Source organism: Triplophysa dalaica, chromosome 18 (genome assembly GCF_015846415.1).
Source record: "Triplophysa dalaica isolate WHDGS20190420 chromosome 18, ASM1584641v1, whole genome shotgun sequence".
In the NCBI taxonomy this organism is placed as follows: Eukaryota; Metazoa; Chordata; class Actinopteri; order Cypriniformes; family Nemacheilidae; genus Triplophysa; species Triplophysa dalaica.
In genome coordinates, this window is record NC_079559.1 from 21,946,832 (window position 1) to 21,974,695 (window position 27,864).

Sequence of the window (27,864 nt, forward strand, 5' to 3'; positions counted from 1 at the left end):
TGACAGTGAAAATGCCGGGTTGCTTGTGTAACAGATCAGCGGGAGAGACTCTGGCTACGACCACAAAAGGGCAAACCTTATGTAACACTAAAACTGTCCGGGTCCACTACATGTTAGTACGTGTTTGTTAGTTAATGTAGTAATTTACACCTGAATGTAAAACCAAATGAACCCTTAATAAAGAACGAAAAGTTATTCTGAGTAGTTGTAATGAGCAGCTGGATTCTTAGTTATCCTCCGATTACACATTTTACAATTTGAATGGAGAGTGGGGCATTCACATTACCAGTGGAGCTAGAGTACTTGAACCTAAATAATAAATGTGGGGGTAAACCACAAAAAAGGTCCACTTTTTGAGAAAAAGAACCACCCCTTCCACAAGGCTGGCATCAGGCCTGCAACATTGCAATGTTGTGTGTTGGAACTACAGCTTTGGAGCTGTGGTCAGAAAACTTGTTCCTTATTATTATTATGACACGTAGACTTCCACAGATCATGCTTTTGAGCAAAATAAGCAAGCAACATGCAGTCAATTCTATAATCATCAGTCTAAATACATACACATTCTATTTTACGAAAATATGTGGTGCGCAGTCCAATGGGCTCTAGAACCACAGGGAATCCCTGGATGAAGTGACATAATAGGAAGCATGCAAATGAATGAGAAATTTTAAAATCAAAAAACAGAGATCAAATATAGGATAGCGATCAATGTAGGGTAATTACAGGAATAATCATGTATTGATTTGATTTGAAAGGATTAATCACTAGATGTTACTACTCCACCACATTATCATCAAGTACTGTATATTGTTGAACCAACGTGGTTCAAACGACGAATATTATTGAGCCAAAATAGGCTCATATATATTTGTAACAGAAAAAAAATATTTGCAAACAAAACATAAGTTTTGCCAATAAAAACAGGCTATTAAGCAAAAAATTTCATTTTCGCAAGTAAAACTTAAGAATCTACAAAAGAAATGTAAAGCACAGAGAGAAAAAAATCAAGTTTAGCAAAGTAAAAATTCAGCAGCAATAATTTTGCAACACATCTTTTCCTTTGCATCCCTCCTTTAAATCCGCGGTTCAGCCAATCGCTCCCTTGCGACACTGTTTTCTCTTTGCTCTTCACTTTACTTTGCGCCTCGATTTGTGTCCCTGATTTGACGTGGGGGAGGAGACAAGAGATTGGGGCGTGTACAAGCGACCTGAACCTGCCTACCCTTACGTTACGCCATCAGTGTAAACTGCTGTGCAGACTGACGCCTGGGCCACACATACTCCGTGTGCAGTGTGTGTGCGGTGCGTTGAGCAACACGTATGCAGTACAGATCCGTCATGCGCCATTGTGTTTCCACACATACTACGCTACGTTCGGAGTGATTCAGTCAACAATGGTTAAGTAACTTCCCAATGTTTGGAAGATTATTCGAAAAATAAAAGGTTTATGAAACGCTAATTTCGTCATTGTGATTCTTTCTTTTGTTTAGTGCGAGTTGTTGATGAAAGAAAGACCATCGCGTTTATCTGTTGTTAAGAAGGTTGCGGAGAAGAACGAGGTGCAGACTTTGGGTTCACTTCACTCTATGAACCAGTGCAGAAGTCAACATTGATCATATTACCACATGCTTGTCACCTGATTGTCACTATCTGCGTGCACCTTCCCCATAAAATATAAACACTGTAGGATCTTTGTACGACACAACATTTCAATCCAATTTATTGTTTTTACAACTCTTGTTTTGTTTCTATTGCTTAAATAGGTAAAATAAAAAAGGTAGTTAAACTTAATTTGTATGCATTTTTGGTGAAATTATTGCCTTTCTATGTCAATTCGTGTTAATTTTGGGCATGATACGTGTGCTGCTGTACAGCAAAAATAGACTCGATGTGTAAACGATCGCTGGACTAACGCAACGCATCTGCAACGGACGTGCCGCACTGCATACGCGCGCTGTGTGACTGATCTAATCCGTTAACATTTCTTGAGTTCACCTTAGCAAATAATTAAAAGGGGGGCGGCGTAGTTACGCTGAGAATTTAGAATGCATATTTGGCATGCTGTCCGGGGAGAGGGCTCCGGGGTCGGCATTCTCTCCCGACCCCGGAGCACTCCCCCTTGGTTCGGGGCGAGGGCTCTGATCTCTCTGTGTTTGCCCGTGCCCCGAGCGCTTCCCCCCAAAAAAATGTGACTAGTGCAGGACAGCAGCCAAGCTGGGTGTTATTGGCCCCCCAAATATAGCAAAGTTAAAATTTGCCTCTGGCGGGGTCGGATGGAGGTCCCTGTTCGGGAGGTGCTGCTGCTGCGGTTAAAAACGTGTATGGGAGCCCCTACTGGGACGACGCTACGGCTGTGGCGGTAAAAGGCTCCTGCTGGGGCGGTATTGCTGCGGCGGATTTAAGTATAGATAAAAGGCCCCGGCTGGGGCAGCACTGCTGCAGCGGTGTGAAAAAACAGATAAAGGCCCCTGCTGGGGTGGCCCTGCTGCTGTAGTGTGGAATTCAGATAAAGGCCCCTGCTGGGGAAGCACTGCTGCTGCAGTGTGAAATATAGATAAAGACCCCTACTGGGGTGGCACTGCTGCTGCAGTGGGAAATACAGGTAAAGGCCCCTGCTGGGGAAGCACTGCTGCTGCAGCGTGAAATATAGATAAAGACCCCTGCTGGGGTGGCACTGCTGCTGCAGTGTGAAATATAGATAAAGACCCCTGCTGGGGTGGCACTGCTGCTGCAGTGTGAAATATAGATAAAGGCCCCTGCTGGGGCGGCACTGCTGCTGCAGTGGGAAATACAGGTAAAGACCCCTGCTGGGGTAGCACTGCTGCTACAGTGGGAAATATAGGTAAAGACCCCCTACTGGGGTGGTACTGCTGCGTCAGGGTGAAATATAGATAGAGACCCCTGCTGGGGTGGCACTGCTGCGGCAGTGTGGAAAATAGAAGGCCTCTGCTGGGTCGACGCTGTGGCTGTGGGCTGCTGATGTGTGTGGGGGATTGGCGGCGGACTGGGATTAACAGTTTTGGTTGGTGAGGGTTCTGTGTGCTCCTTATTAGGGTTTGTGTGCTTATAAGCTGGAGGTAGGCTTGGAGGGTTTGGTGTGGTTGGAGGTTTTTGACTGAGAGGAGGGTGTTGCTGAGAGAGGCGTTGAGGAGGGGCTTCAGTGGGTGGTCTAGGGGAATATTAGTTCCCGAATAGGGAGGTACTGGGGTGGGGTGTTGGTCCACTTCCGGTGCCAGCTGCCTGAATTTCTGAAAAGCGAAGCGAGAAAGAGAATCGGCTATTTGGTTTTTTGACCCGGGGATGTGTTTTGCAGTTAATATGAATTGGTTGCACGCTGATATCCAAGTTAGTCTTCTTATCAAAGGCGTTAGTGTGGGGGAATGGGAACGGCCTTTGTTGATGCATTGCACGGCTGCTTCGTTGTCGCAGTAAACTAAAATACTGCTGGTTGACCATTCTTTCCCCCACAGAAAGGCTGAGATGACTAATGGGTAAAGCTCGAACAGCGCCGAGGACGAGGAAGACTGGGGAAGATTTAGCACCTGGGGTGGCCATGTGGATGCGAACCAGCGACCTTGGTAATACTCTCCAAAGCCAACGGATGGGGCTGTGTCGGTAAATAATTGGATATCGTCCGGGTGCAGAATCATGTCGTTGTAGAAAAAGGAGAGACTGTTCCATTGTTTTAGGAAGGTTGTCCACAAACTCACCTCGTTGCGGCAGGCATTGGTCAGGGATAGAGAGGTTAGAGATAAAAGGGCGACCTTGCGTGATGATGCGTATGGCAAAATTTAGGTGGCCGAGGATGGATAGCAGTTCAAGTTTAGTGCAGTTAGGATTGTCTAGGAGAGAGGTGGCGACCAGAATAATCCTGTGGATTTTCTCTTTAGCTAGGGAAGCTTGGAATTTTGCTGAATCTAAATTGATGCCTAGAAATTCTATTGATGTGCTTGTTCCTGCGTTTTTTTCTTGTGCGAGGGGGATCCCGAGCTTAGTGAAGAGCTTTTGGACCGTTAAGAGGAGTGCGGCTGGGATGGAGTTGTGTCGAGATATTATTAGAAAATCATCTAGTAGATGGATGATGTGTGGAATTGCGTAGTTGTTGGACAGAATCCAACAGATTGCTTCTGACAGCATGTCGAAGATTTTTGGGCTGCTTCGACATCCGAAGGTCAGGCGAACGGAAAAATAGAACTTTTGGTTCCAGCAATTTCCAAATAAGTGCCAGAAATCTGGGTGAATCGGCATTATTTTGAATATGAAAGTGATATCGACTTTGGCTAGCCAGGCGGTGCGCCCTGCTTTTTTGAGTAGGGTTATGGCTTGTTCGATGTCGTGGTAGTGGAGGGAGAATTCGTCGAGTGGTATAAGGCTATTGATGCTTGGGATTGCGGAGTTGTGTGGTGATGAGAGATCGATTATTACGCGTTTTTTACCGGAACATTTTCTGGTTGCTATGCCTATGGGGATGCTGCGGAAAACGCAGGAGGGGGGTTCGTGGAATGGTCGTATCATGAAGTTTGCATCGATTTCGCTTTTGATTAGGTTGTCGACTATTTTTGGTTTCGGCGAGAGCGGACTGGAGGTTAGCGCAGATTGTGCTCTCGGATGGGAGACTTTCGACGCCGGGGTTGAAGTGGTGGTAGTTGGCTGGTGGTGCGGAATGGGTGCTCGTGCGAGGGACGTAGCTGGTGGATTTTTCCTGCGGTGGTTCTGGGCAGGGCAGAATGGAGGGGTTGATTTGGGGGCATGTTGTGGTTGAGTGGGTTAAGGATCGGAAGACGGCGCAGGAGTTGTTGTGGCATCCAAGGAAAATCCTGTTGTGGAGTTCGGTATCTAGGGCCCCCCAGTAGGGGCATTGGTTCCACTGGGCGACCCTGATCGCGCATTTAGCTGAAAAAAGTTTGTGGTATGTGTAGGGATGGGAACCGAAAACCGGTTCTTCTTTAGAACCGGTGCCCAGTGAATCGATTCTTTGGAACCATTAGCGTACCTGCTTAACGATTCCGCTCATTGCAAATGTGTCATCATCATGACGTCACACACGCGCTGCATTGTTTTGGTTACGCAGCAAACATGTAATCGAGGCAGAAGCGATCTAAGGCGTGGTTATATTTCACCAGAAAAGACGCCAATGCGGTCATTTGCAACAACTGTAAAAGTTTAATTTCGTCAAAGGGAGGAACTACCTCCAATATGCAGAAACATTTGGCCACACAGCACACAATTCATTTGCAGGACTGTCGCGTGTTTGATACACTACTACTTAGCGACACAGCAACAACAAGTAAGTCAAGCAGCAGCGGAGCTAACGAGACGTCATCTGCTATTAATGCCAAAGGTAACTTCTCTATTTAGTTAATGTGAGCGCCATTTCATTTCGTATCCTTCCTGAGAGGGCAAACATGACAATTTTTCTGCACAAAGTTGATAGTTGTGGCAGGTAGAATATTCCCAAAGGCACAAACTCTTCCTTGACTGTTTAGACTGTGTTTTTAGGGCACTTAAATGGAAGTTTTATTTAATTTTTTTGTCTGGACCAATGATGAATGTGAAAAATTCTATAGGTCCCTGGACTTTACTTTGTAGCCTACTTTTAGGTTTGTTCTGAGGTTGCTACACATAATTTGTGTATACTCTGAGTATGTGCTATGTTCTTATCAGATATTAAAGCGAGTTAATACAAACAAACAAATTTGTACTTATTCCCTCACCCAATGAGAATAGATAAGAGAATCGATCGATAAGCAATATCGATAATGGAATCGGAATCGTTAAATTCTTATCAATTCCCATCCCTAGAAATGTGTAGAAGTGGGTGCCTCTGTATAACAGAGCGAGCTCAGCGACTATTGCGAGGTAGACGCTATGCTCGCGTCTCCTGTTTGGGAAAGTGGTGCATATTATATCCTTTTTTTTTTTTTTTTTAAGGTGACAAAGAAATCGCCGTGATTGGGAGGAACGGCCCCCCTGATGTGAACCCGAGTGGTGTTCTGTTATTGGACTTCTGTGCTAGTTACAGTTTGGCCATAACGAACACCATGTTCAAGCATAAGGGTGTCCATCAGTGCACATGGCACCAGGACACCCTTGGCCGGAGGTCAATGATCGACTTTGTTGTTGTTTCATCTGACCTACGGCCGTATGTCTTGGACACTCGGGTGAAGAGAGGGGCGGAGCTGTCAACCGATCACCACCTGGTGGTGAGTTGGATCCGATGGCGGGGGAGGAAGCTGGACAGACTCGGCAGACCCAAACGTACTGTGAGGGTCTGTTGGGAACGTTTGGCCGAATCGCCTGTCAGAGAGATCTTCAACTTCCACCTCCGGCAGAGCTTCGACCAGATCCCGAGGGAGTCTGGAGATATTGAGACCGAGTGGACCATGTTCTCCACCTCCATTGTCAACTCAGCCACTCGCAGCTGTGGCCGTAAGGTCTCCGGTGCCTGTCGAGGCGGCAATCCCCGAATCCGGTGGTGGACACCGGAAGTAAGGGATGCCGTCAAGCTGAAGAAGGAGTCCTATCGGGCCTGGCTGGCTTGTGGGACTCCCGAGGCAGCTGACAGCTACCGACAGGCCAAGCGGACTGCAGCCCGGGTGGTTGGGGAGGCAAAAACTCGGGCCTGGGAGGAGTTCGGCGAGGCCATGGAGAAAGACTATCGGTCGGCCTCGAAGAGATTCTGGCAAATGGTCCGACGCCTCAGGAGGGGGAAGCAATGCCCCACCAACGCTGTTTACAGTGGAGGGGGGCAGCTGTTGACCTCAACCGGGGATATCATCGGGCGGTGGAAGGAATACTTCGAGGATCTCCTCAATCCCGCCGTCACGTCTTCCATTGAGGAAGCAGAGGCCGAGGGCTCAGAGGCGGACTCGCCCATCACCCGGGATGAAGTCACCGAGGTAGTCAAGAAACTCCTCGGTGGCAGGGCACCGGGGGTGGATGAGATCCGTCCTGAGTACCTCAAGTCTCTGGATGTTGTGGGGCTGTCTTGGCGGACACGCCTCTGCAGCATCGCGTGGCGGTCGGGGACAGTGCCCTTGGACTGGCAGACCGGGGTGGTGGTCCCTCTTTTTAAGAAGGGGGACCGGAGGGTGTGCTCCAACTACCGGGGATCACACTTCTCAGCCTCCCCGGGAAAGTCTATGCCAGGGTACTGGAGAGGAGAATCCGGCCGATAGTAGAACCTCGGATTCAGGAGGAACAGTGTGGTTTCCGTCCCGGTCGTGGAACACTGGACCAGCTCTATACCCTCTTCAGGGTGCTGGAGGGTTCATGGGAGTTTGCCCAACCAATCCACATGTGTTTTGTGGATTTGGAGAAGGCATTCGACTGTGTCCCTCGCAGCATCTTGTGGAGGGTGCTCCGGGAGTATGGGATTCGGGACCCTTTGCTAAGGGCCATCCGGTCCCTGTACGACCGGAGCAGGAGCTTGGTTCGCATTGCCGGCAGTAAGTCAGACTTGTTTCCGGTGCATGTTGGACTCCGGCAGGGCTGCCCTTTGTCGCCGGTTCTGTTCATAATTTTTTATTTTTTTTCTAGGCGCAGCCAGGGGCCGGAGGTCGTCGGGTTTGGTGACCACACGATTGCATCTCTGCTCTTTGCGGATGATGTCATCGTGCTGGCCCCATCAGACCAGGACCTTCAGCATGCACTGGGACGGTTTGCAGCCGAGTGTGAAGCGGCTGGGATGAGAATCAGCACCTTCAAATCTGAGGCCATGGTTCTCAGCCGGAAAAGGGTGGCTTGCTCACTTCAGGTAGGTGGAGAGTTCCTGCCTCAAGTGGAGGAGTTCAAGTATCTGGGGGTCTTGTTCACGAGTGAGGGAAGGATGGAGCGGGAGATTGACAGACGGATCGGTGCAGCTTCTGCAGTAATGCAGTCGCTGTACCGGTCTGTCGTGGTGAAGAAGGAGCTGAGCCGCAAAGCGAAGCTCTCGATTTACCGGTCAATCTACGTTCCTACTCTCACCTATGGTCATGAGCTGTGGGTCATGACCGAAAGGACAAGATCCCGGATACAGGCGGCCGAAATCAGCTTTCTCCGCAGGGTGGCCGGGCGATCCCTTAGAGATAGGGTGAGAAGCTCGGTCACTCGGGAGGAGCTCAGAGTAGATCCGCTGCTCCTCCACATCGAGAGGGGCCAGCTGAGGTGGCTCGGGCATCTTTTCCGGATGCCCCCTGGACGCCTTCCCGGTAAGGTGTTCCGGGCATGTCCCACCGGGAGAAGACCCCGGGGAAGACCTAGGACACGCTGGAGGGACTATGTCTCCCGGCTGGCCTGGGAACGCCTCGGTGTCCCCCCGGAAGAGCTGGAGGAAGTGGCTAGGGAGAGGGAAGTCTGGGCATCCCTGCTTAGACTGCTGCCCCCGCGACCCGGCCCCGGATAAGCGGTAGAAAATGGATGGATGGATGGATGGACAAAGAAATCGCTGCAATTTATTTGACGGTAAGTGGGGGGGCGGAGGGATGGGAGACAGGAGGGTAAAGAGGTCGATGTCTGCACCTGCTAGGATCTAATCCTTATGTTGCTGGCTACTGGGGGAGGTTCCAAGGCTGGGGCGTTTGGGGGAATGGCCATTGGTGCTGCAGAGTGGAGAGTGAAAGCGGTGCGAGAGCTGGATAGAGTGGGCGGAAAAGGGGCAGCTGCTGGAGCCGCGTACGGATGCAGCATCACGCTTTGGGCGGCTCCAGAGCCTGTGGCAATAGGAATTTGGGAAAGATTTGGGCCTGCGCCTGTGCCTGTAACGGAGGCAGCCTCACGTTATCTGTTGGCAGTGGGGCTGCAGGCCAGGGGCCGGATGGAAAGTGAGAAAGTGGATAGTTGGAGGATAGGGTAGGCAGGGTTGCCGCTAGCGGCGCGTGCTCGCGCTGCCGTGGCGTTGATGGACCGGCGTAGAGTCGTCAGAGGTACTGGACTCGGGTGATCCTGCAGTCAGCTGGTTGCTGGTGTCCGCATGGTCTGGGGCACGTCCTCTCTGGCTTGGTGAGCAACGCCTCTTCCTCGCCGTGGTTGGGGTGGTCGTTTCCCTATGTTGAGGGATTGTGGTGCTGTGGGTCTTATCAGCGGCTTTTGGTTTTGTGGTGGGAGTGGTTGTTAGAACTCCGGGCAGGCTGGAGGTATACAAATTATACAACTCCGCTTTAGTTGCCTTCCTGGAGAAAGGGATGTCGGCGTTTTCTAAAGCCAGCCAGATGACGCCACGTTGCTTCGTCGTTTTGGGGTGCGACGGACGGTGTTGTATGCTGCGTAAATCTATGAGTGGAGGAGGTAAGGCGGTCTCACTATTTATAGAGCTCGCTCTGGTTTGGTAGGATAGGTGGTGTGATTGCTAATGCCGGGTAGCTGCGTGATTTCTAATGCCGTGCAGCCGGGCGGCTGTGTGATCGCTAGTGCCGTGCAGCTACATAATTATTTGCACATGCTCCTCCCGAACTTTGTTAATAAAACCTTATGTGCACGTAAAAAAATATGGACCGCACACGCACTGCACACAGAGTATGTGTGGCCCAGGCGTCAGTCTGCACAGCAGTTTACACTGATGGCGTAACGTAAGGGTAGGCAGGTTCAGGTCGCTTGTACACGCCCCAATCTCTTGTCTCCTCCCCCACGTCAAATCAGGGACACAAATCGAGGCGCAAAGTAAAGTGAAGAGCAAAGAGAAAACAGTGTCGCAAGGGAGCGATTGGCTGAACCGCGGATTTAAAGGAGGGATGCAAAGGAAAAGATGTGTTGAAATTTTTACTTTGCTAAACTTGATTTTTTTCTCTCTGTGCTTTACATTTCTTTTGTAGATTCTTAAGTTTTACTTGCGAAGATGCAATTTTTTGCTTAATAATAGCCTATTCAATTGCACAACTTATGTTTTGTTTGCAAATATTTTTTTTTCTGTTGCAAATATATATGACCCTATTTTGGCTCCATAGTATGTGAAACAAAGTGACTACAGTCAGGTCCATAAATATTGGGACATCGACACAATTCTAACATTTTTGGCTCTATACACCACCACAATGGATTTCAAATGAAATGAACAAGGTGTGCTTTATCTGCAGACTGTCAGCTTTAATTTTGAGGGTATTAACATCCAATCACTTTTTAAGGGACCAAAAGTGATGGGACAGAATAATATCATAAATCAATCTTTCACTTTTTAATACTTGGTTGCAAATCCTTTGCAGTCAATTACAGTCTGAAGTCTGGAACGCATAGACTCTGCCAGGTGTAGTGTCTGGATCAAGCCATTCAACCTCTCACTCCCTTTTGTCTAGGTATTAAGATAACATCTTCAAAGACCAAAGGAAACCTAGCTCCATGGGGTCTGGTTTTAGGTTGAACTCTCACAGAGAGTGTTATAACCATTTGGTTCCTCTGTTGGATATTTACGACTCCTTCGCTTCAAAGCATTGTTGATAAGTCTCTGTCTCATCTCTTACTTAAGACATGAGACCAAGCAGAGAAACTTCTCTGACAAATAGGAACTTATTTGATTTAAACTATTCTTCTCTGTAAATGTATCTAAATGTCTAGGTTGTGTGTTGTCGCTCGTGCTATTTTATATACTCTGTATTTGTTAGATATGCAAGTTTTGATTCAGGGTTCATTTGACGTATTCATACGTTCACAGTTCAATGCCTTGCATGTTTCATATGTAACTACACATCTTTGAATTCCCTATATGATGAGCTATGTTATAAAAAACATAGCACACATCATACTATGCCCATAACTAAGTTTAGGTATTAAACGCAAACTGACCAAACTGTCAGAGCTATGCAAATGAGGTGCCATGAGAAACAAAGGATCTTTCTTAGGCCCCCTTTTCACTTTCATGGCATTGGCCCGCAGACCATCTGGGGGCAGGGCAGGTATGCATTTAAAACAGCATCACCGAACCATGTTTTTAGTGGACTTTTGGAATCACAAAGGAAAAGAAAGAGGACGAGAAGACACTCCAAGGGACTCCCCTCTGGGGAGTCCGTTTAGGCCATGGAACTCTGGACTCCGAACCCAAACTCAGCGTTTCAACAGGACTGCATTCTGAAACCATTCAAGATTTCCATCAACGCGCATAGGCTACAGATATTGGTCCAACAACAATATTGCAAGTATCCGTTTCTAAATATAGATTAGCTGCGTTAAGATCGTGCCTCTTTGTTAAAGATGATTTTAATGGTTTTCAGACATGTTTTACCTGCCTCGCGGCCATGCCCTCTCACTTTCTCTCTCTCTCTCTCTCTGCGCATCCTAGCGCATTTGTGTTTCATGTATTTGTTTGTCTTCATTATGTTTACCATGTAGAGTAGAGTTTAATAAAAACCATAAAGGCATTTGTGATTGGTTCTCTGCGTTCACGCTCACAAACTTGGTCACTTAAACTGTGTTTCGATCTATGCTACCTCTGCTCTTAATTCTGTTTGGTAAAGTCACGTTGCTTATAGTCATGAGATAACGTTAGTGTATAAAATCATTGATGTATCTGCTGGACGGATACATATGGGATTTGTATCACTATCTTTCTAATAAGAATTGTAAAATATGTATGTGTAATGACGATTATTATACATATTTGCCTTTGAGCTAAACTAATTCCTTGATTGAATTTGACGTTTTAACAACTCATTTCATATATGTTTGATCTTGATAGATCTGGTGGAGAATCTTATTTGATGAGTAAACTCATCCGTAATTTAACAAGCAGCTAAAAACGCTACACAGGCCTCTACTGCAACCGTCTTCAGTTCCTGCTTGCTCTTGGGGCATTTTCACTTCAGTTTTGTCTTCAGCAAGTGTAATGCATGCTCAATCGGATTCAGGTCAGGTGATTGACTTGGCCATTGCATAACAGTCCACTTCTTTCCCTTCAAAAACTTTTTGGTTGCTTTTGCAGTATGCTTTGGGTCATTGTCCATCTGCACTGTGAAGCGCCGTCCAGTGAGTTCTGAAGCATTTGGCTGAATATGAGCAGATAATATTTCCCGAAACACTTCAGAATTCATCCTGCTGCTTTTGTCAGCAGTCACATCATCAATAAATACAAGAGAACCAGTTCCCCTGGCAGCCAAACATGCCCACGCCATGACACTACCACCACCATGCTTCACTGATGAGGTGGTATGCTTAGGATCATGAGCAGTTTCTTTCCTTCTTCATACTCTTCTCTTCCCATCACTCTGGTACAAGTTGATCTTGGTCTCATCTGTCCATAGGATTTGTTCCAGAACTGTGAAGGCTTTTTTAGATGTTGTTTTGGCAAACTCTAATCTGGACTTCCTGTTTTTGAGGCTCACCAATGGTTTACATCTTGTGGTGAACCCTCTGTATTCACTCTGGTGTAGTCTTCTCTTGATTGTTGACTTTGACACACATACACCTTCCTCCTGGAGAGTGTTCTTGATCTGCCCAACTGTTGTGAAGGGCGTTTTCTTCACCACGGAAAGAATTCTTCAGTCATCCACCACAGTTGTTTTCCGTGGTCTTCGGGGTCTTTTAGTGTTGCTGAGCTCATCTGTGCGTCCCTTCTTCTTAAGAATGTTCCAAACAGTTGTTTTGGCAACGCCTAATGTTTTTGCTCTCTCTCTGATGGGTTTGTTTTGTTTTTTCAGCCTAATGATGGCTTGCTTCACTGACAGTGACAGCTCTTTGGATCTCATCTTGACAGTTGACAGCAACTGCAAATAGCACACTTGAAATGAACTCTGGACCTTTTATATGCTCATTGTAATTGGGATAGTGAGGGAATAACACACACCTGGCCATGGAACAGCTGAGAAGCCAATTGTCACATTACTTTACTACACTGTTGTAATTCCTACACCGTTCACCTGATTTGGATGTAAATACCCTCAAATTAAAGCTGACAGTCTGCAGTCAAAGCACATCTTGTTCATTTCATTTGGCAAGGCAAGTTTATTTATATAGCACATTTCATACACAAGGGCAATTCAAAGTGCTTTACATACAATGATTGACAGAAAGAAAGAAAACACATCTTTAAAATGCAAATGATTTAGGATCACAAATACTTTAGATTTTAAGAAACAATAAAACAGCAATAAAATTGATAAAAAATGTGGGTGCATATATAAAAAGAATAAGAGCAAAATAAAAATAAATTAGAAATAGAAGTGCAGTTGATGTAAACCAGCAAAGTGCTCAGGTTGTGAATGCACAACTAAACAAGTGTGTTTTTAAAAGTAGCTACTGTTGGTGAACATCTGATGTCTTCTGGAAGCAGATTCCAGCTACGGGTGGCGTAATGGCTAAACGCTGACTCGCCCTGTTTTGAGTGAACCCTTATTATCTCTAACTGACTTGATCCTGATGATCTGAGAAGTCTGTTTGGTTTATATTCAATGAGCATATCTGAGAAGTATTTAGGTCCTAGACCATTGAGTGATTTATAAACAATTAATAATACTTTGAAGTTGGTTCTAAAAGTAACTGGTAACCAGTGTAAGGACCTGAGGATTGGAGTGATATGCTCAGATTTTTGGGTTCTGGTCAGAATCCTGGCAGCAGCGTTCTGTATGAGCTGCAGCTGTCTGATGGTCTTTTTGGGAAGACCTGTAAGGAGTCCATTACAGTAATCCACCCTGCTGGTGATGAAAGCATGGACTATTTTCTCTAAATCTTGGCTTGAGACAAAACATCTGATTCTGGGTATGTTTCTGAGATGGTAGTACGCTGATTTGCTTATTGCTTTGACATGACTGATGAAACTAAGGTCGGACTCCAAAATGACCCCAAGATTTTTTACCTTTCTTTGTGTCTTTAGACCTCTTAAGTCAAGGTATGTGTTTACCTTGTTAGTTTCAGCCTTGTTGACTTCAGTTTTGTTTTTATTTAACTGAAGGAAGTTTTGACACATCCAGCTGTTAATTTCATCAATGCATTGGTAAAGAGAGTAAATAGGCCTGTAGTCATTGGGTGAGAGGGTTGGATAGATCTGAGTGTCATTTGCATAGCTGTGGTAGGCAATTTGGTACTTTTTTATTATTTGGCCAAGTGGGAGCATATACAAATTGGTGAGGAGCCTAGCCCTGTGGAACACCACAAGTCATGGGTGTCCAGTCAGATTTATGGTGGCCTATGTTCACATAGTAACCTCTCCCTTTGAGGTATGACCCAAACCATTTAAGTACCAACCCAGAAAGCCCTACCCAGTTTTCCAGCCTATGTAGGAGTATGGTGTGATCTACCGTGTCAAAAGCAGCACTGAGATCTAGTAAAACCAGAACTGATATTTTGCCTGAATCAGAATTCAATAGAATATCATTAATTATCTTTATGAGCACTGTCTCTGTGCTATGATGCTGACGGAAACCAGACTGATAATTGTACAGGTAGCCATTTAAGTTAAAGAATTTGGTCAGCTGATTGAAGACAACCTTTTCAATGATCTTGCCTATAAAAGGAAGATTTTATATTGGTCTGTAGTTGGACAGTAAGGTTTTGTCTAGATTGCCCTTTTTTAAGAGAATGTTTAACAACTGCATTTTTTAGGGACTCTGGGAAAGTTCCTGAGAGCAGTGAGGTATTAACTATTTTTAGGAGATCTGCTTCCAAACAGTTAAACACTATTTTAAAAAAGGATGTGGTAAGTGTGTGAATGCTGCAAGTTGACGCCTTAAGATGCTGTACCGTTTCCTCCAGGGTTTTGAGATCAATTGTCTGAAATTCAGACAAAGTTACTTATTTCTGATGACCTGATGTCAGACAGACCTGACTGCCGCATGGAGATTTGCTGAATTCCATTTTGATATTACTGATCTTTTGAAGGAAAAAAGTTGCAAACTCATTGCATTTGTCATCAGACAGCATTTTCCTCGGAACTTGACTAGGGGGATTTGTTAGTCTCTCTACAGTTGCAAAATGGTTGCGAGTGTTATTTATTTTGCAGTTTATAATGTTAGAGAAAAAATTCTGTCTAGCTCTGCCTAAGTCTACATTGAAGCCATCCAGACTGTCTTTATAGATGTTATAGTGAACTTCAAGTTTGGTTTTTCGCCACATACGCTCAGCCATTGAAGTCCATTGTGGTGGTGTATTAAGCCAAAAATGTTAGAATTGTGTCGATGTCCCAATATTTATGGACCTGACTGTATGTTTGGAACCAGTCGTGACTAGCTAGTTGCATCATTCTATGGCGGTTAAGCAGTGAGTCATGTTGTTGTTCTGAAAACGTACCCAAGAATGAGTCATGTGGAGAAAATCATGTGGCCACATTCAAATGGCACACAAACACCTGTTTTCCCCGTCTGGGAACTTTCCATATCACATTACTTGTTAAAATACAGTATTTTTTTCCACAACATTTTTATTTGTATAGCAGTGTGAGAGGATGATAGCATTGCTACTAACATGTGTGGACTTAAGTCACTGAATGTCGACGTCATCAACTGTGAACGCAAACATTGAATAGGTAACAATCTTATATACTCCAAGTGTTAGATGACGAGTGGTTCGATCTATACGTAATTAGTGACGGTAACACATTAGAGTCTTAATGGCAGAAAGTACGCTGTGTTTGTTGAGGTTTCTAAAACATGGAGATGTAGAATATGAATATTTAGTTTCAAATACAAAAACAATAAATTAGCCAAGCCATAAGTGAAGTCCTCATAAAACCATAATACTTAATGATGTTTTATTAACAAGGTTCGGGAGGAGCACGTACAGATTACTAACTCAGCTGGCTTTTGATTACCAATCACAGCAACCAATTAACCTACTATCAATTAGCAATCACAGCAATCATCCTATAAACCCTATAAATAGTCAAGTTGTCTTGCCTCTATTCTCCCGAAGGTCTTGTAACATCCCTCCTCCACCCTGACTCTACACCACAAGCACGTTTGACCTCAGCACCGGGGGGTATACTCCGTTTTAGGGCACACACCAGGCCCCTCACAGGCCAAGGGGCAGATTCAGCGAACTCCGAGCCCTTACCCCGGGACAGCACGCCAAATACCCATACTATCCGTCCCAACTTAGTATCTTTGAAGCGAACTCGTGAAAGTGGGAGAGGGCCACTTCGCCATGTTGGGAAAATGGCGGAAGCAGCAACATAAAAAACAATGGGCCGCATTCGTGAAACACGCAGCAAATGATTTTTTGTGTAGATCGTTCGTAAAGTCGTTCTTTTGTAAATTTTCAGATTCATGAAAATGTTGGTATTTTCAAAATGTTATGTTGAAATTAAAGAAATGTACACCTGCTCCCTGTCACGTGTAAATGGTGCGTAAAACATTCAAACGTTCTGTATTCCTCTAACCCTAGACTGATGACATTTTGATGCACCATGTATCATAAGGATATTTCACGAGTTTCTTTACTTTTTCTTGTTTCAGTTTTTACCTATTAACTTTAGGTAAAACGCAGAGCTTGTCACCGTCCCTTTTTACACAGCCGTCCAATCACAGTAGAGGAGAGGGGGGACAGACACTAAATTGACCAACCATGATACTTGTACAAATAAACAAAATTCAAACAAATAAAAAATGCACATATAAGTGACGCAACTAACTCGCAGTGCATGTTACAATGGCTAGTCATTTTTAATAATGTTTAATAAAATCAAAATACTAATATATAAATATACATTACAAATATAAAATCAAATTATGGTTACTATATAGGTAAAATCAGATTTTAGAGATCCCTTACACTCACATGAAATTACATTTATTCAGATTCCATTCTTTTATTGTACTACATACAATATGTATTCATTTGCATTGCATTTTTTTACATTCTTGTTTGTGGTGCAGAACATCTAGGAACACTTTCAGTTTCACTGTGTTGGGACATTTATCTTCGTCCACTAAAGAAACCTTCGATTAAAACCTATAGTAAGATACAGACAAAACTTTAGTCCATTTACTAATAACTTCATTTATTTATTAAAATATAAATAGGTCCAATGATAAAGTCATTTATTATTAATTGTTTTAATGGGCAATAAAAAGTGTAAAAATATTAATAAATCAAATATGAATCCATCAATAAATACTTTAAAATGATGTACTTATTTTGTGTTTTATGTTTTTTTAAGTCCTTTTTTATTTTGAAGTGCATTAATTAATTCCTTTATAAATGGTGTAATTTCAAAATGTATTTGAAAATGCAATTTCAAAAGTGGAATTAATCATTGGATTTACAAATTAAACTAGGAATACGAGTTTTAATCTGTCATTTAAAAGACTATTTCTTTTACCAGTTGCATTTCCATTTCACAGCTGCCTTTCCTTTTCCGTTTGCTACTTGATTGTCATGAATCTTCTCAAAGGGCATGGCAGGAGAACCCAAGTGCAGGCACAGTCAAGGCGGATGAAGGTGTTTAACAAAGATATTTATTAACAATAAATAAAACAAAAGCCCACGATGGGGTAAAACAGGACGGCTTGGTGCCGGTTGCTGGACCGGGCTTGGTGCCGGTTGCTGGACCGGGCTTGGTGCCGGTTGCTGGACCGGGCTTGGTGCCGGTTGCTGGACCGGGCTTGGTGCCGGTTGCTGGACCGGGCTTGGTGCCGGTTGCTGGACCGGGCTTGGTGCCGGTTGCTGGACCGGGCTTGGTGCCGGTTGCTGGACCGGGCTTGGTGCCGGTTGCTGGACCGGGCTTGGTGCCGGTTGCTGGACCGGGCTTGGTGCCGGTTGCTGGACCGGGCTTGGTGCCGGTTGCTGGACCGGGCTTGGTGCCGGTTGCTGGACCGGGCTTGGTGCCGGTTGCTGGACCGGGCTTGGTGCCGGTTGCTGGACCGGGCTTGGTGCCGGTTGCTGGACCGGGCTTGGTGCCGGTTGCTGGACCGGGCTTGGTGCCGGTTGCTGGACCGGGCTTGGTGCCGGTTGCTGGACCGGGCTTGGTGCCGGGTGCTGGACCGGGCTTGGTGCCGGGTGCTGGAGCGGGCTTGGTGCCGGGTGCTGGAGCGGGCTTGGTGCCGGTTGCTGGAGCGGGCTTGGTGCCGGTTGCTGGAGCGGGCTTGGTGCCGGTTGCTGGAGCGGGCTTGGTGCCGGTTGCTGGAGCGGGCTTGGTGCCGGTTGCTGGAGCGGGCTTGGTGCCGGTTGCTGGAGCGGGCTTGGTGCCGGTTGCTGGAGCGGGCTTGGTGCCGGTTGCTGGAGCGGGCTTGGTGCCGGTTGCTGGAGCGGGCTTGGTGCCGGTTGCTGGAGCGGGCTTGGTGCCGGTTGCTGGAGCGGGCTTGGTGCCGGTTGCTGGAGCGGGCTTGGTGCCGGTTGCTGGAGCGGGCTTGGTGCCGGTTGCTGGAGCGGGCTTGGTGCCGGTTGCTGGAGCGGGCTTGGTGCCGGTTGCTGGAGCGGGCTTGGTGCCGGTTGCTGGAGCGGGCTTGGTGCCGGTTGCTGGAGCGGGCTTGGTGCCGGTTGCTGGAGCGGGCTTGGTGCCGGTTGCTGGAGCGGGCTTGGTGCCGGTTGCTGGAGCGGGCTTGGTGCCGGTTGCTGGAGCGGGCTTGGTGCCGGTTGCTGGAGCGGGCTTGGTGCCGGTTGCTGGAGCGGATCTGCGGCCGGGCTGGACGCTCGGACCGTCACCTCCCCACAGCGCCCCCCCAAAAAATATTTGGGACTCGGGACCACAGGACTCGGGACCACAGGACTCGGGACCACAGGACTCGGGACCACAGGACTCGGGACCACAGGACTCGGGACCACAGGACTCGGGACCACAGGACTCGGGACCACAGGACTCGGGACCACAGGACTCGGGACCACAGGACTCGGGACCACAGGACTCGGGACCACAGGACTCGGGACCACAGGACTCGGGACCACAGGACTCGGGACCACAGGACTCGGGACCACAGGACTCGGGACCACAGGACTCGGGACCACAGGACTCGGGACCACAGGACTCGGGACCACAGGACTCGGGACCACAGGACTCGGGACCACAGGACTCGGGACCACAGGACTCGGGACCACAGGACTCGGGACCACAGGACTCGGGACCACAGGACTCGGGACCACAGGACTCGGGACCACAGGACTCGGGACCACAGGACTCGGGACCACAGGACTCGGGACCACAGGACTCGGGACCACAGGACTCGGGACCACAGGACTCGGGACCACAGGACTCGGGACCACAGGACTCGGGACCACAGGACTCGGGACCACAGGACTCGGGACCACAGGACTCGGGACCACAGGACTCGGGACCACAGGACTCGGGACCACAGGACTCGGGACCACAGGACTCGGGACCACAGGACTCGGGACCACAGGACTCGGGACCACAGGACTCGGGACCACAGGACTCGGGACCACAGGACTCGGGACCACAGGACTCGGGACCACAGGACTCGGGACCACAGGACTCGGGACCACAGGACTCGGGACCACAGGACTCGGGACCACAGGACTCGGGACCACAGGACTCGGGACCACAGGACTCGGGACCACAGGACTCGGGACCACAGGACTCGGGACCACAGGACTCGGGACCACAGGACTCGGGACCACAGGACTCGGGACCACAGGACTCCCAGCTGCCCTCCGCTGCCTCTTCTTTTTCAGCCGACCCACCCGTCTGGTGGTCAGCTGAAGGAAGGAGGTGAAGGGCTCTGCTGGTTCGGGGTTGGAGGCCTCAGAGGAAGACCCCGAAGAATTTCTTCTCCCCCGCTTGCCACGGAGACCAGATGGTGGTGGAGAGACTGCAGAGGATGAGGGGGAGGGAGTGGTGATGCCCATAACCCCGACCTGCAGGGTACGACCCTCCGGGATAGCGACCAGCGGAGATGGAAAACAGGACTGAACTGGAACCCTGGACTCCGACCTATTCGTGGCATACCGCCACACGACATCGAAGTCCAGCGGTCTCAGCATCCTCATCTCCGCTGGCGACAGAGGATCCCTGAGGCCGCGGCTGAACAACACCGCCAACTCCTCCTCCCCAAAGACCACCTCCTCTGCGGCATCGAGGAACCTATCGACGTAGGTCCCCAGGTCGTCATTACCTTGACGGATACCGCAGAGGTGGCGTGCCTGGCGGGACCGCAAGCAGTTCGCCTTGACTGCCTGCTGGGTTCGGTATGGCTCGTGCATTCTGTCATGAATCTTCTCAAAGGGCATGGCAGGAGAACCCAAATGCAGGCACAGTCAAGGCGGATGAAGGTGTTTAACAAAGATATTTATTAACAATAAATAAAACAAAAGCCCACGATGGGGTAAAACAGGACAGGGATATATAAATAGCTTTAACAATAAACAAGGACACTGACTAACTTAACTAAGAAAACAAACACTTGATTTAAACACTACAAAAACTGAACTTACTAAACACAGAGGGAACAGCAGCATAAGACAAGGTATGGGAAACAGCTCAGACGAGGACCAGGTATTACAAACAGGTACAGGTACAATGCACGAGCACAGGACAATGAAACATGAGGACTCTTTATAGGGGAGACAGACAAAGGATCGTTAACGAGCAACAGGTGCTGGGGATTGGCACTAAGGAGAGGCTGACGAGGGACGAGATGTAGGGAACAATGACGAGACACGAGAAAGATCACTCAATCTCACACAAAACCATAGGTTATGCCATGATTCCACTCAAACAACAAGAATAAACATGGCATGATAGTGGAATCATGACATTGATAAGCTAAGTCATTTAGCTTTTACTTTTAGCCTCTCTATTTAGCATTTCCCTGCAACTTAGGGACCTTGGATTGGTAAAACGAGGTTAAACAATTCAAATTAGCTATGGCGAGAGAGATGTAACAAGCTCTCTGATTGGCTAGTATCTTGTACGTCATGTTCAGAGGTATGTCAAATGAGCAATGGAGAAGAGTAGTGATGGGAAGTTCGGCTCTTTTCAGAGAGCCGGCTCTTTTGGCTCAGCTCCCAAAGAAGAGCCGGCTCTTTCGACTCCTGAAAGGCTCTTAATTTAGGATTTTTTGTAGGCCTTTATTTTACCATAACTTTGCAAAAATTAATGGTTTGTGTGTTGAAAACCCTTTCATGTGCAGTGTTTTTATGCAGTTATTTTGTTACAAAACCATTCTTTTGTTTAATATTTTAATCAAACACTCTACTGGGTAGAGTGTATGGGGGATTTAAAGTTTTGACAAAACTTTTAAAACCTCTGTCCTCCACAATTGAAAAGGGTTGGAAATCAGTAGCTATCATTTTAGCCAGCTCTTCATCAATGCTGTGCTGTTTGGATGGGGTCATCACTTTGGGTATAAACTGGCTTATTTTGCTTTGAGCTGCAGTAAGAGAGGTTATACCTGCATGTGTGTGGAAGCCAGTAGATGCTGCTGCAGTTGCTGTTTTTTGGGGATGAGACAAACCAGGATCTGTAGATGGTGTGCTAGCTTGCCCTCTCTCCTCTAACTGCACTGTAGGATGGACAGTTCTCACATGTCTATGCAGGTTTGTGGTGGAACCTGCTCTTAAAGTAATTTTCATCTTGCAGTGAATGCACTCTGCTTTGTTGTTTCCATCGTCTTTAAACTGGAGCCAGATGCTGCTTCTCTTTCGGGTGTCACTCATAGTTTCAAATACGCCAACTCACACACTCTCCTCACCGCTATCTGACAGACAGTGTCGTTATTAACGTTGTTACGACTCGTTAACTTGCAGTGGAGTGCCGCTTAACTTCACCCCCCTCTCTGTTTTTACATAATGGTATGATCCCATATCCTCACATCTGATTGGCCGCGATGCGATTGCTGACCAATCAAAACAAAGTTCTGCCTTGAGGTAAGCCGCGAAAGGAAAAAAACTGGGAGCCGGCTCTCACTCGATGCGAGCCGGCTCTTCTGATTCACTACAAAGCATCGGCTCTCAGAGCCGCATCTTTTGCGCATGACACATCACTAGAAGAGAGGTCTGTTGTTCACTGCACGTGTGACCAGCGCGTTATCAGCACCTGCTTATTCTCTAACACACATCATAGGAAAGGAAACTTACTGTTAGTACAGGTAAGAACATTCACACGCATAGTTAAAGTGACATAAGTTGTGGTGCTTATGGCCAAATGCTTATGGATTCAAACGAAATGTAACAGTTTTACCATTAAAGTATGTAACTGATGTCTGTTTTGATTTAAACCGCCATTATGACTACAGTTTTACGACACGAAAGTCCACTGGGGGCGCTAAAGAGAAGACCTCTGTGTGACACATCGATGACGGTCGACTCCACATACAACACGATTGACAGTCAGAGGTATGTACAGTATATCACATTATCCTAATGCTGTCTGCGTTAGTTTAGTTAAATTGTAAAGTGTCACGTTGTTTTACTGAAACATGTTTGCTCTAATGGTAACTAAACTGTAACGTTAGAATCATGTGACTGCCCGTGACGCCAGTAGGACCGTTAAGTGAAGCTAACGCATGAGTAATTTAGCTAGCGTTACCCACCGCCGACAATTAAAGTTTTTTTTTACAATTACCGTTACGAATTCTGCCGTAGATTTAGTAGCTATGTGGCTTGTTATCCGGTAAGCTTAATAAAGCTTTTGGCGACCTTTGAAAATATAAATAGATCGCTTTATAATTCAGTTTATTGTTCGCAGTGGTGGACAGTAATGACGTTTTTATCTTTTTACTCCGCTATATTACATAAAGCATATCGTTACTCCTTATTTGGAAATAAAGAAATCACGATGTGCCCCTCATGAAAGAAATGATTATTTTTAACGAACCGGGTAAATCGGTTCGCAAATCACGCCAAATGATTCATCTACGATTGTATGAACTACTCAATGATTCAAATGAGCCGTTTATAGCGAGTCTTCAGTGAACTGAATTCAAGTTACTCATGTCCAGTTTAAGGATAATATTTGTAACTGAATATCACACTTAGGTCAAAACCCACAGTTGTTGGTGTAGTCCTAATCTGCAGACATCGTTGAATGTAGACACATCGAAGTCAATTTGAAATGTTTACGTGAAAAGACGAAATATTATAGTAACAGAAGTTAAAAAGTAATTTAAAACGCATGCATCATTCATCGTTCCAGTTGATGTGGTATTATAATGTTATGCATTTATCCATGCGTGACCCCTGTTTTTAACTTGTTTTTCAACACATTACATACGTGACAAGCACTAAGCCGAAATAACTTATTTATTTATTTATATGAAAATGTATCTAACCTGAGAAACTACATGATGGAATAAGAAAGGACGTGATGTACATACTTACTATCACTGATACCTGCCGGGGTCGTTTTACCCCACAGACTAGGTTTAATAAATAATTATGGAAATATGTTCCATAAAATGTAATCCCTAAATACAGTTTGTATTCTTATGTCAAATATAACTCAGATTTTCTGCAAAACGTCAAGCTTTAAAACACTTTTCCATTAACCAATGAAAATTGGTTGTATTTGTCTATTGGCATAGTTGTAATTAGGCTAAATTACATTTTAAAATACTTTTAATCAGACTACAGGTAATTTAAAAACGTATAGTGAAACGTTGACTTATCAGGTTAGTCTTTCCATGTAGCACCAACTTGTGTCAATGCCATGCTTGCATATGAGTACATATTACTACGTACCTGCCACAGAATGAGTGGAGCTCGAGCTAATGATAACTGCCCATGTGGCTGGACTTTAAAGTAACAACCTAGTTTTAAAAAGTTAATTTATGTTATAATGATATGTAGCGTAACAATTTGACCCCTTTTTACTGGATCATATGGTACAAAAATATGTTGTATTACTTTTTTCTTTTGTTTAGAGATGCCGGGAAACACACAGGAATTGTGCCCCGGGTGCAACACCCTGATAAGTGTTGCATTCAAGACATGCTCACTCTGCAAACAACTCCAGCTGTACAAAACAAAAGTTGCAACAAAGAGATGCAACTTTCAAAATAAGAAGGCTGAATGGAAGAAGTCAATCAAGAAAAACAACAACAGGACAGTTGTACTTAATAGCTGCCATGTAATGGTAAGTTTAGGTCAGGGCTAAGCATACAAATAGGGTGGTACATGAGGTCAACTCAGTAAACGTAGTAAAGTTAAACGGTCAATTGTCATGTTTCCATGCAGCTGTCAAGTGAACTTTTATGAAATGTGGCAAAAAAAAGAAAATATGAATCACATGTGTTTCCATCAACTGGTTTTGAGTGAATAAATTCCTGCAACGGGATCCTCCCGCCATGAGGCCGTCCCGTTCCCCCCCCCTTGGAAAAATACATTGATGAAAACATGGCTGATGAAGCAGAAATAAATATGACAGTGATAGCATTTTGATGAATATTTAGTTACAAACCAGTAGTAATTAATTTCTTGTTATAAGTAGGCATGGGCCGGTATGAGATTTTGGTGCTATAATAACCTTGCTCAACGAATACCACGGTTTCACGGTATTGCTATTACAACACTAAAATGTGTTACCTTCAAATGTATGCATATACAACTTTTCGACTGGACACAATTAATTTCAGTTTGAACCCTAACATGTGTGTCAGGTAAAAATAAAGCCTTAAAATTACAATATTCTTTAAAAAAAAATATATATATATTAGACATAAACATCAAACATTGAATTACATGATTAAACAATCTATTTTTATGCAAACACAGCTCTTACCTTAGAAACTGTATCACATAATTTTTTTTGTGGTTTTGAAACCTTAACTCTTTTAAACCTTGGTATACCTTGAAACCGGTATGCGGCCCATGCCTACATATAAGTGCCACATTTTAAGAGGTTTTTTTCAATGACCATAAAACTGAAATGAAATTAATATTTAAGTCAAATTATTTTATTCTATGCATGTTTTTTTTAATTTAAAGTTTTTATTTCAGTTTGACAAACTTGCTAATTTTTTTTACTAATATTAAGGTCTGTAATCTGGAAACACCTGATAATCCACATGTTTCATTCTCTTTATTTTTCATACGGATGCAAAGGGTGAGCATTACATTTAGCCATAATAGGATAAAGCAGCATGTGGTGGGTCTATTGCAAAATAACACTATTGCCTGAAGTCAACAAAATAGATAAACAGTATTAGGCAGACTGTTTTGTGACATTAATTACAATTGATGGGAGAAGACATGTTTTAGGTCTTTGAATTGCCCCTGATTTAAGTTAAGGGTAAAAAATGATCTGCCTATTCCTGATAGGGGCAGTATACTGCACATGTAGTGTGGAAACAATGTTCTGAAGCTAGCTTTCTTTAAATTCTGGCCATGGGACAGATCTTTGATAGCTCAGGAGACCTGGATGTAATCTCGTTATTGTTTCATTTATGTATCCATTTAATCACAGATTTTGCTCCATTTCCTTAAAACAATCAGTTTGAGACAGATATGAGGAACTCTATTGTAAACTTTTACCGTAGATAAAAAGAAAGATCTACTACATTTCCCTCTCCACAACAGCTTTGAACAGTCTTCTTCTCATAAATTAGTTAGGAAAATTTCAGCCTCCTTCACAAACACCAATGTTGTCTTGTGGGAGAAACAGAAAATGTAATATTAATTTTAATTTTAGTATAAGCTTGACTATTTATCCTGTTGAGACCTCACCTTAAACACCTTTGGAGAAATTTGGTTCTAAAAAGTGATAGAAGCATGAGAATACATTTAATATTTTGGGGTTGGATACCTCCTCTTTATATACAACTAGTTGCAGCTTCTGTAGCATTATCCCCCTGTCATAATCATGAAAATTTAGAATGCTCTGATCAAACGCTAAGTACAGTATTGCATTGATGACTAGATCTCTTGACATATACCGTAGATCCTTAATGGCTCTTTTCAATCATAACCCCCAGAAGCTACTTCCACCAGCCCCCCAGAAGCTACTTCCACCAGCCCCCCAGAAGCCGCTGCCACCAGCCCCCCAGAAGCCGCTCCCACCAGCCCCCCAGAAGCCGCTCCCACCAGCCCCCCAGAAGCCGCTCCCACCAGCCCTCCAGAAGCCACTGCCACCAGCCCCTCAGAAGCTATTGGCATTGATATCACAGGCTCATCAGCCGCCACAAGACCCCAAGCCCAGAAGGCCAAAAATAGACCAAGAAATGAAGTACACTGTATGTCCTTAATACTCAGTAAAGTGTGTCTGAACTCTTGACATTCTTAAGAAGTAATAATTTACTGTATAATAAAGTGTGATATCTTGATAAAGGATCCAGTCCAACAGATGGAAGCCAGCAAGAAAAAGAAAAAGTGGTAAGTACATTTTCTGTATTTACATTTGCATCAGTAGCTTTCCTGTAGCCCATTGGTAAGAGCTTTGCATTAACAGCTTTGGATAAAAGCGTCTTCCAAATGAATAAATGTAAATGTACATTAATATGATTTATTAACTACTCTTTGATTCTGCAGTCGCTGTTTGGTTTTATTTGTAGCAATATACTTATTTCAAAATAATATTGCCTATCTTTCAGATGAGTGTCCAGAATGCTGTAGGAGAGTGAGCCAAAACAACTTTGATTACTCCAAGGTTTTGAAAAAAAGAGTGAGAGGGGTTTGTCTTTCTAAAGCATTTTCACACAGTCTTGCTTTATATCGATGTACTTGCAGTCATAGACTACTTCATAAAATCCTTCCAAACATCTCATCTGCCCCAACACTGCTTAGTGTCAAATTGTAAAATTGATAACCAGACTAAAAATACAACATGAGATGAACCGCTATACCCAGTATTTTCAGATTGGATTAACTTCAGGTTTTTTCTTTGGTATAACAATTGTGATTCATAAACCAACAATGACAACAGGCAAAGCAAAAAACAATTATGTAAAAGATAAGGGTGAATAGTCCAGCTAAAGCATACACTGATCACCATAATGGTGACTTAATAAAATAAATTCACATTGAGCTAACATATTACTAACATAATAACATGGTGACATCACTATGATCATCCCATGACCTCATGTGTTGACTGTGTAGTTATGTTGCCGTTTATTTAATGCTAGTTGTTCTAGGCCTTTGTTGTTGTCTGACCAGTTTGAAACCTACGATTACACACAGTTCTGTAAATTAACATACTTTTTTTTTTCCTTCATAGCCTTCATACCTTTTGCAAGTATTGACATGAACATTTAAAACATTTTTACATTTAATTAATAATGGTCTTAAAATTGTCTTAAATATCTTTACTTTTACTTGTTGAAACTTGCAGAAGCCCTGAAAATATTAGAGCATAGATAAAAAAGGATAACACTCTGGACATGCTGAATGTGAAGTTAACATGAATTGAAACCGAATCACTTTGAATTCTTTGTATTCAATAAAAATGCATTTGGCGCCAACAATGTATTCATGTAATTGTTACTGAGCTGGATCATGACATCATTGTTTTCTTCAAAGCTGCTGTTTTGACAGATGAACTAAGTAAAAACTAATCAATAAAGTCTGAACTTAATAATGCTGGACATTGCCACCCATTTTTCTAGAGCTGCTACACAATTTGTATTGTAAATAAGCACTATTTAAATATCATGTTATGTCATCATGTAACCTTTATGTTATGTCTTTACCACTGTACATTTTACCATCACAATTGCAAGATTTGTGCCATAACACACATGGCTGGATTTTGTGTTGTGGAAAGTTGTGTTGTGCTGGAGCGGGCTTGGTGCCGGTTGCTGGAGCGGGCTTGGTGCCGGTTGCTGGAGCGGGCTTGGTGCCGGTTGCTGGAGCGGGCTAGGTGCCGGTTGCTGGAGCGGGCTTGGTGCCGGTTGCTGGAGCGGGCTTGGTGCCGGTTGCTGGAGCGGGCTTGGTGCCGGTTGCTGGAGCGGGCTTGGTGCCGGTTGCTGGAGCGGGCTTGGTGCCGGTTGCTGGAGCGGGCTTGGTGCCGGTTGCTGGAGCGGGCTTGGTGCCGGTTGCTGGAGCGGGCTTGGTGCCGGTTGCTGGAGCGGATCTGCGGCC

The 27,864-nt window shown here is 45.1% G+C and overlaps 1 protein-coding gene and 1 long non-coding RNA gene across 2 annotated transcripts in view; one reads left to right on the forward strand and one right to left on the reverse strand.

The window, feature by feature from the left end:
• LOC130406936 (taste receptor type 1 member 1-like) overlaps positions 1 to 21,938 on the reverse strand; it is a 39,237-nt gene extending 17,299 nt beyond the window's left edge. Inside the window, exon 1 of the mRNA XM_056729523.1 lies at positions 21,243 to 21,938. Coding sequence (XP_056585501.1) covers positions 21,243 to 21,507 — 265 coding nt within the window. The 5' untranslated portion in view covers positions 21,508 to 21,938. The remainder of the gene's footprint in view (positions 1 to 21,242) is intronic.
• A 2,111-nt stretch (positions 21,939 to 24,049) lies between these two features.
• On the forward strand, positions 24,050 to 27,459 carry LOC130439763 (uncharacterized). Its single transcript, XR_008909474.1, has 3 exons — positions 24,050 to 26,018; positions 26,114 to 26,157; positions 26,376 to 27,459. It is a non-coding gene; the product is annotated as an uncharacterized LOC130439763 (long non-coding RNA).
• Positions 27,460 to 27,864: the final 405 nt, after the last annotated feature.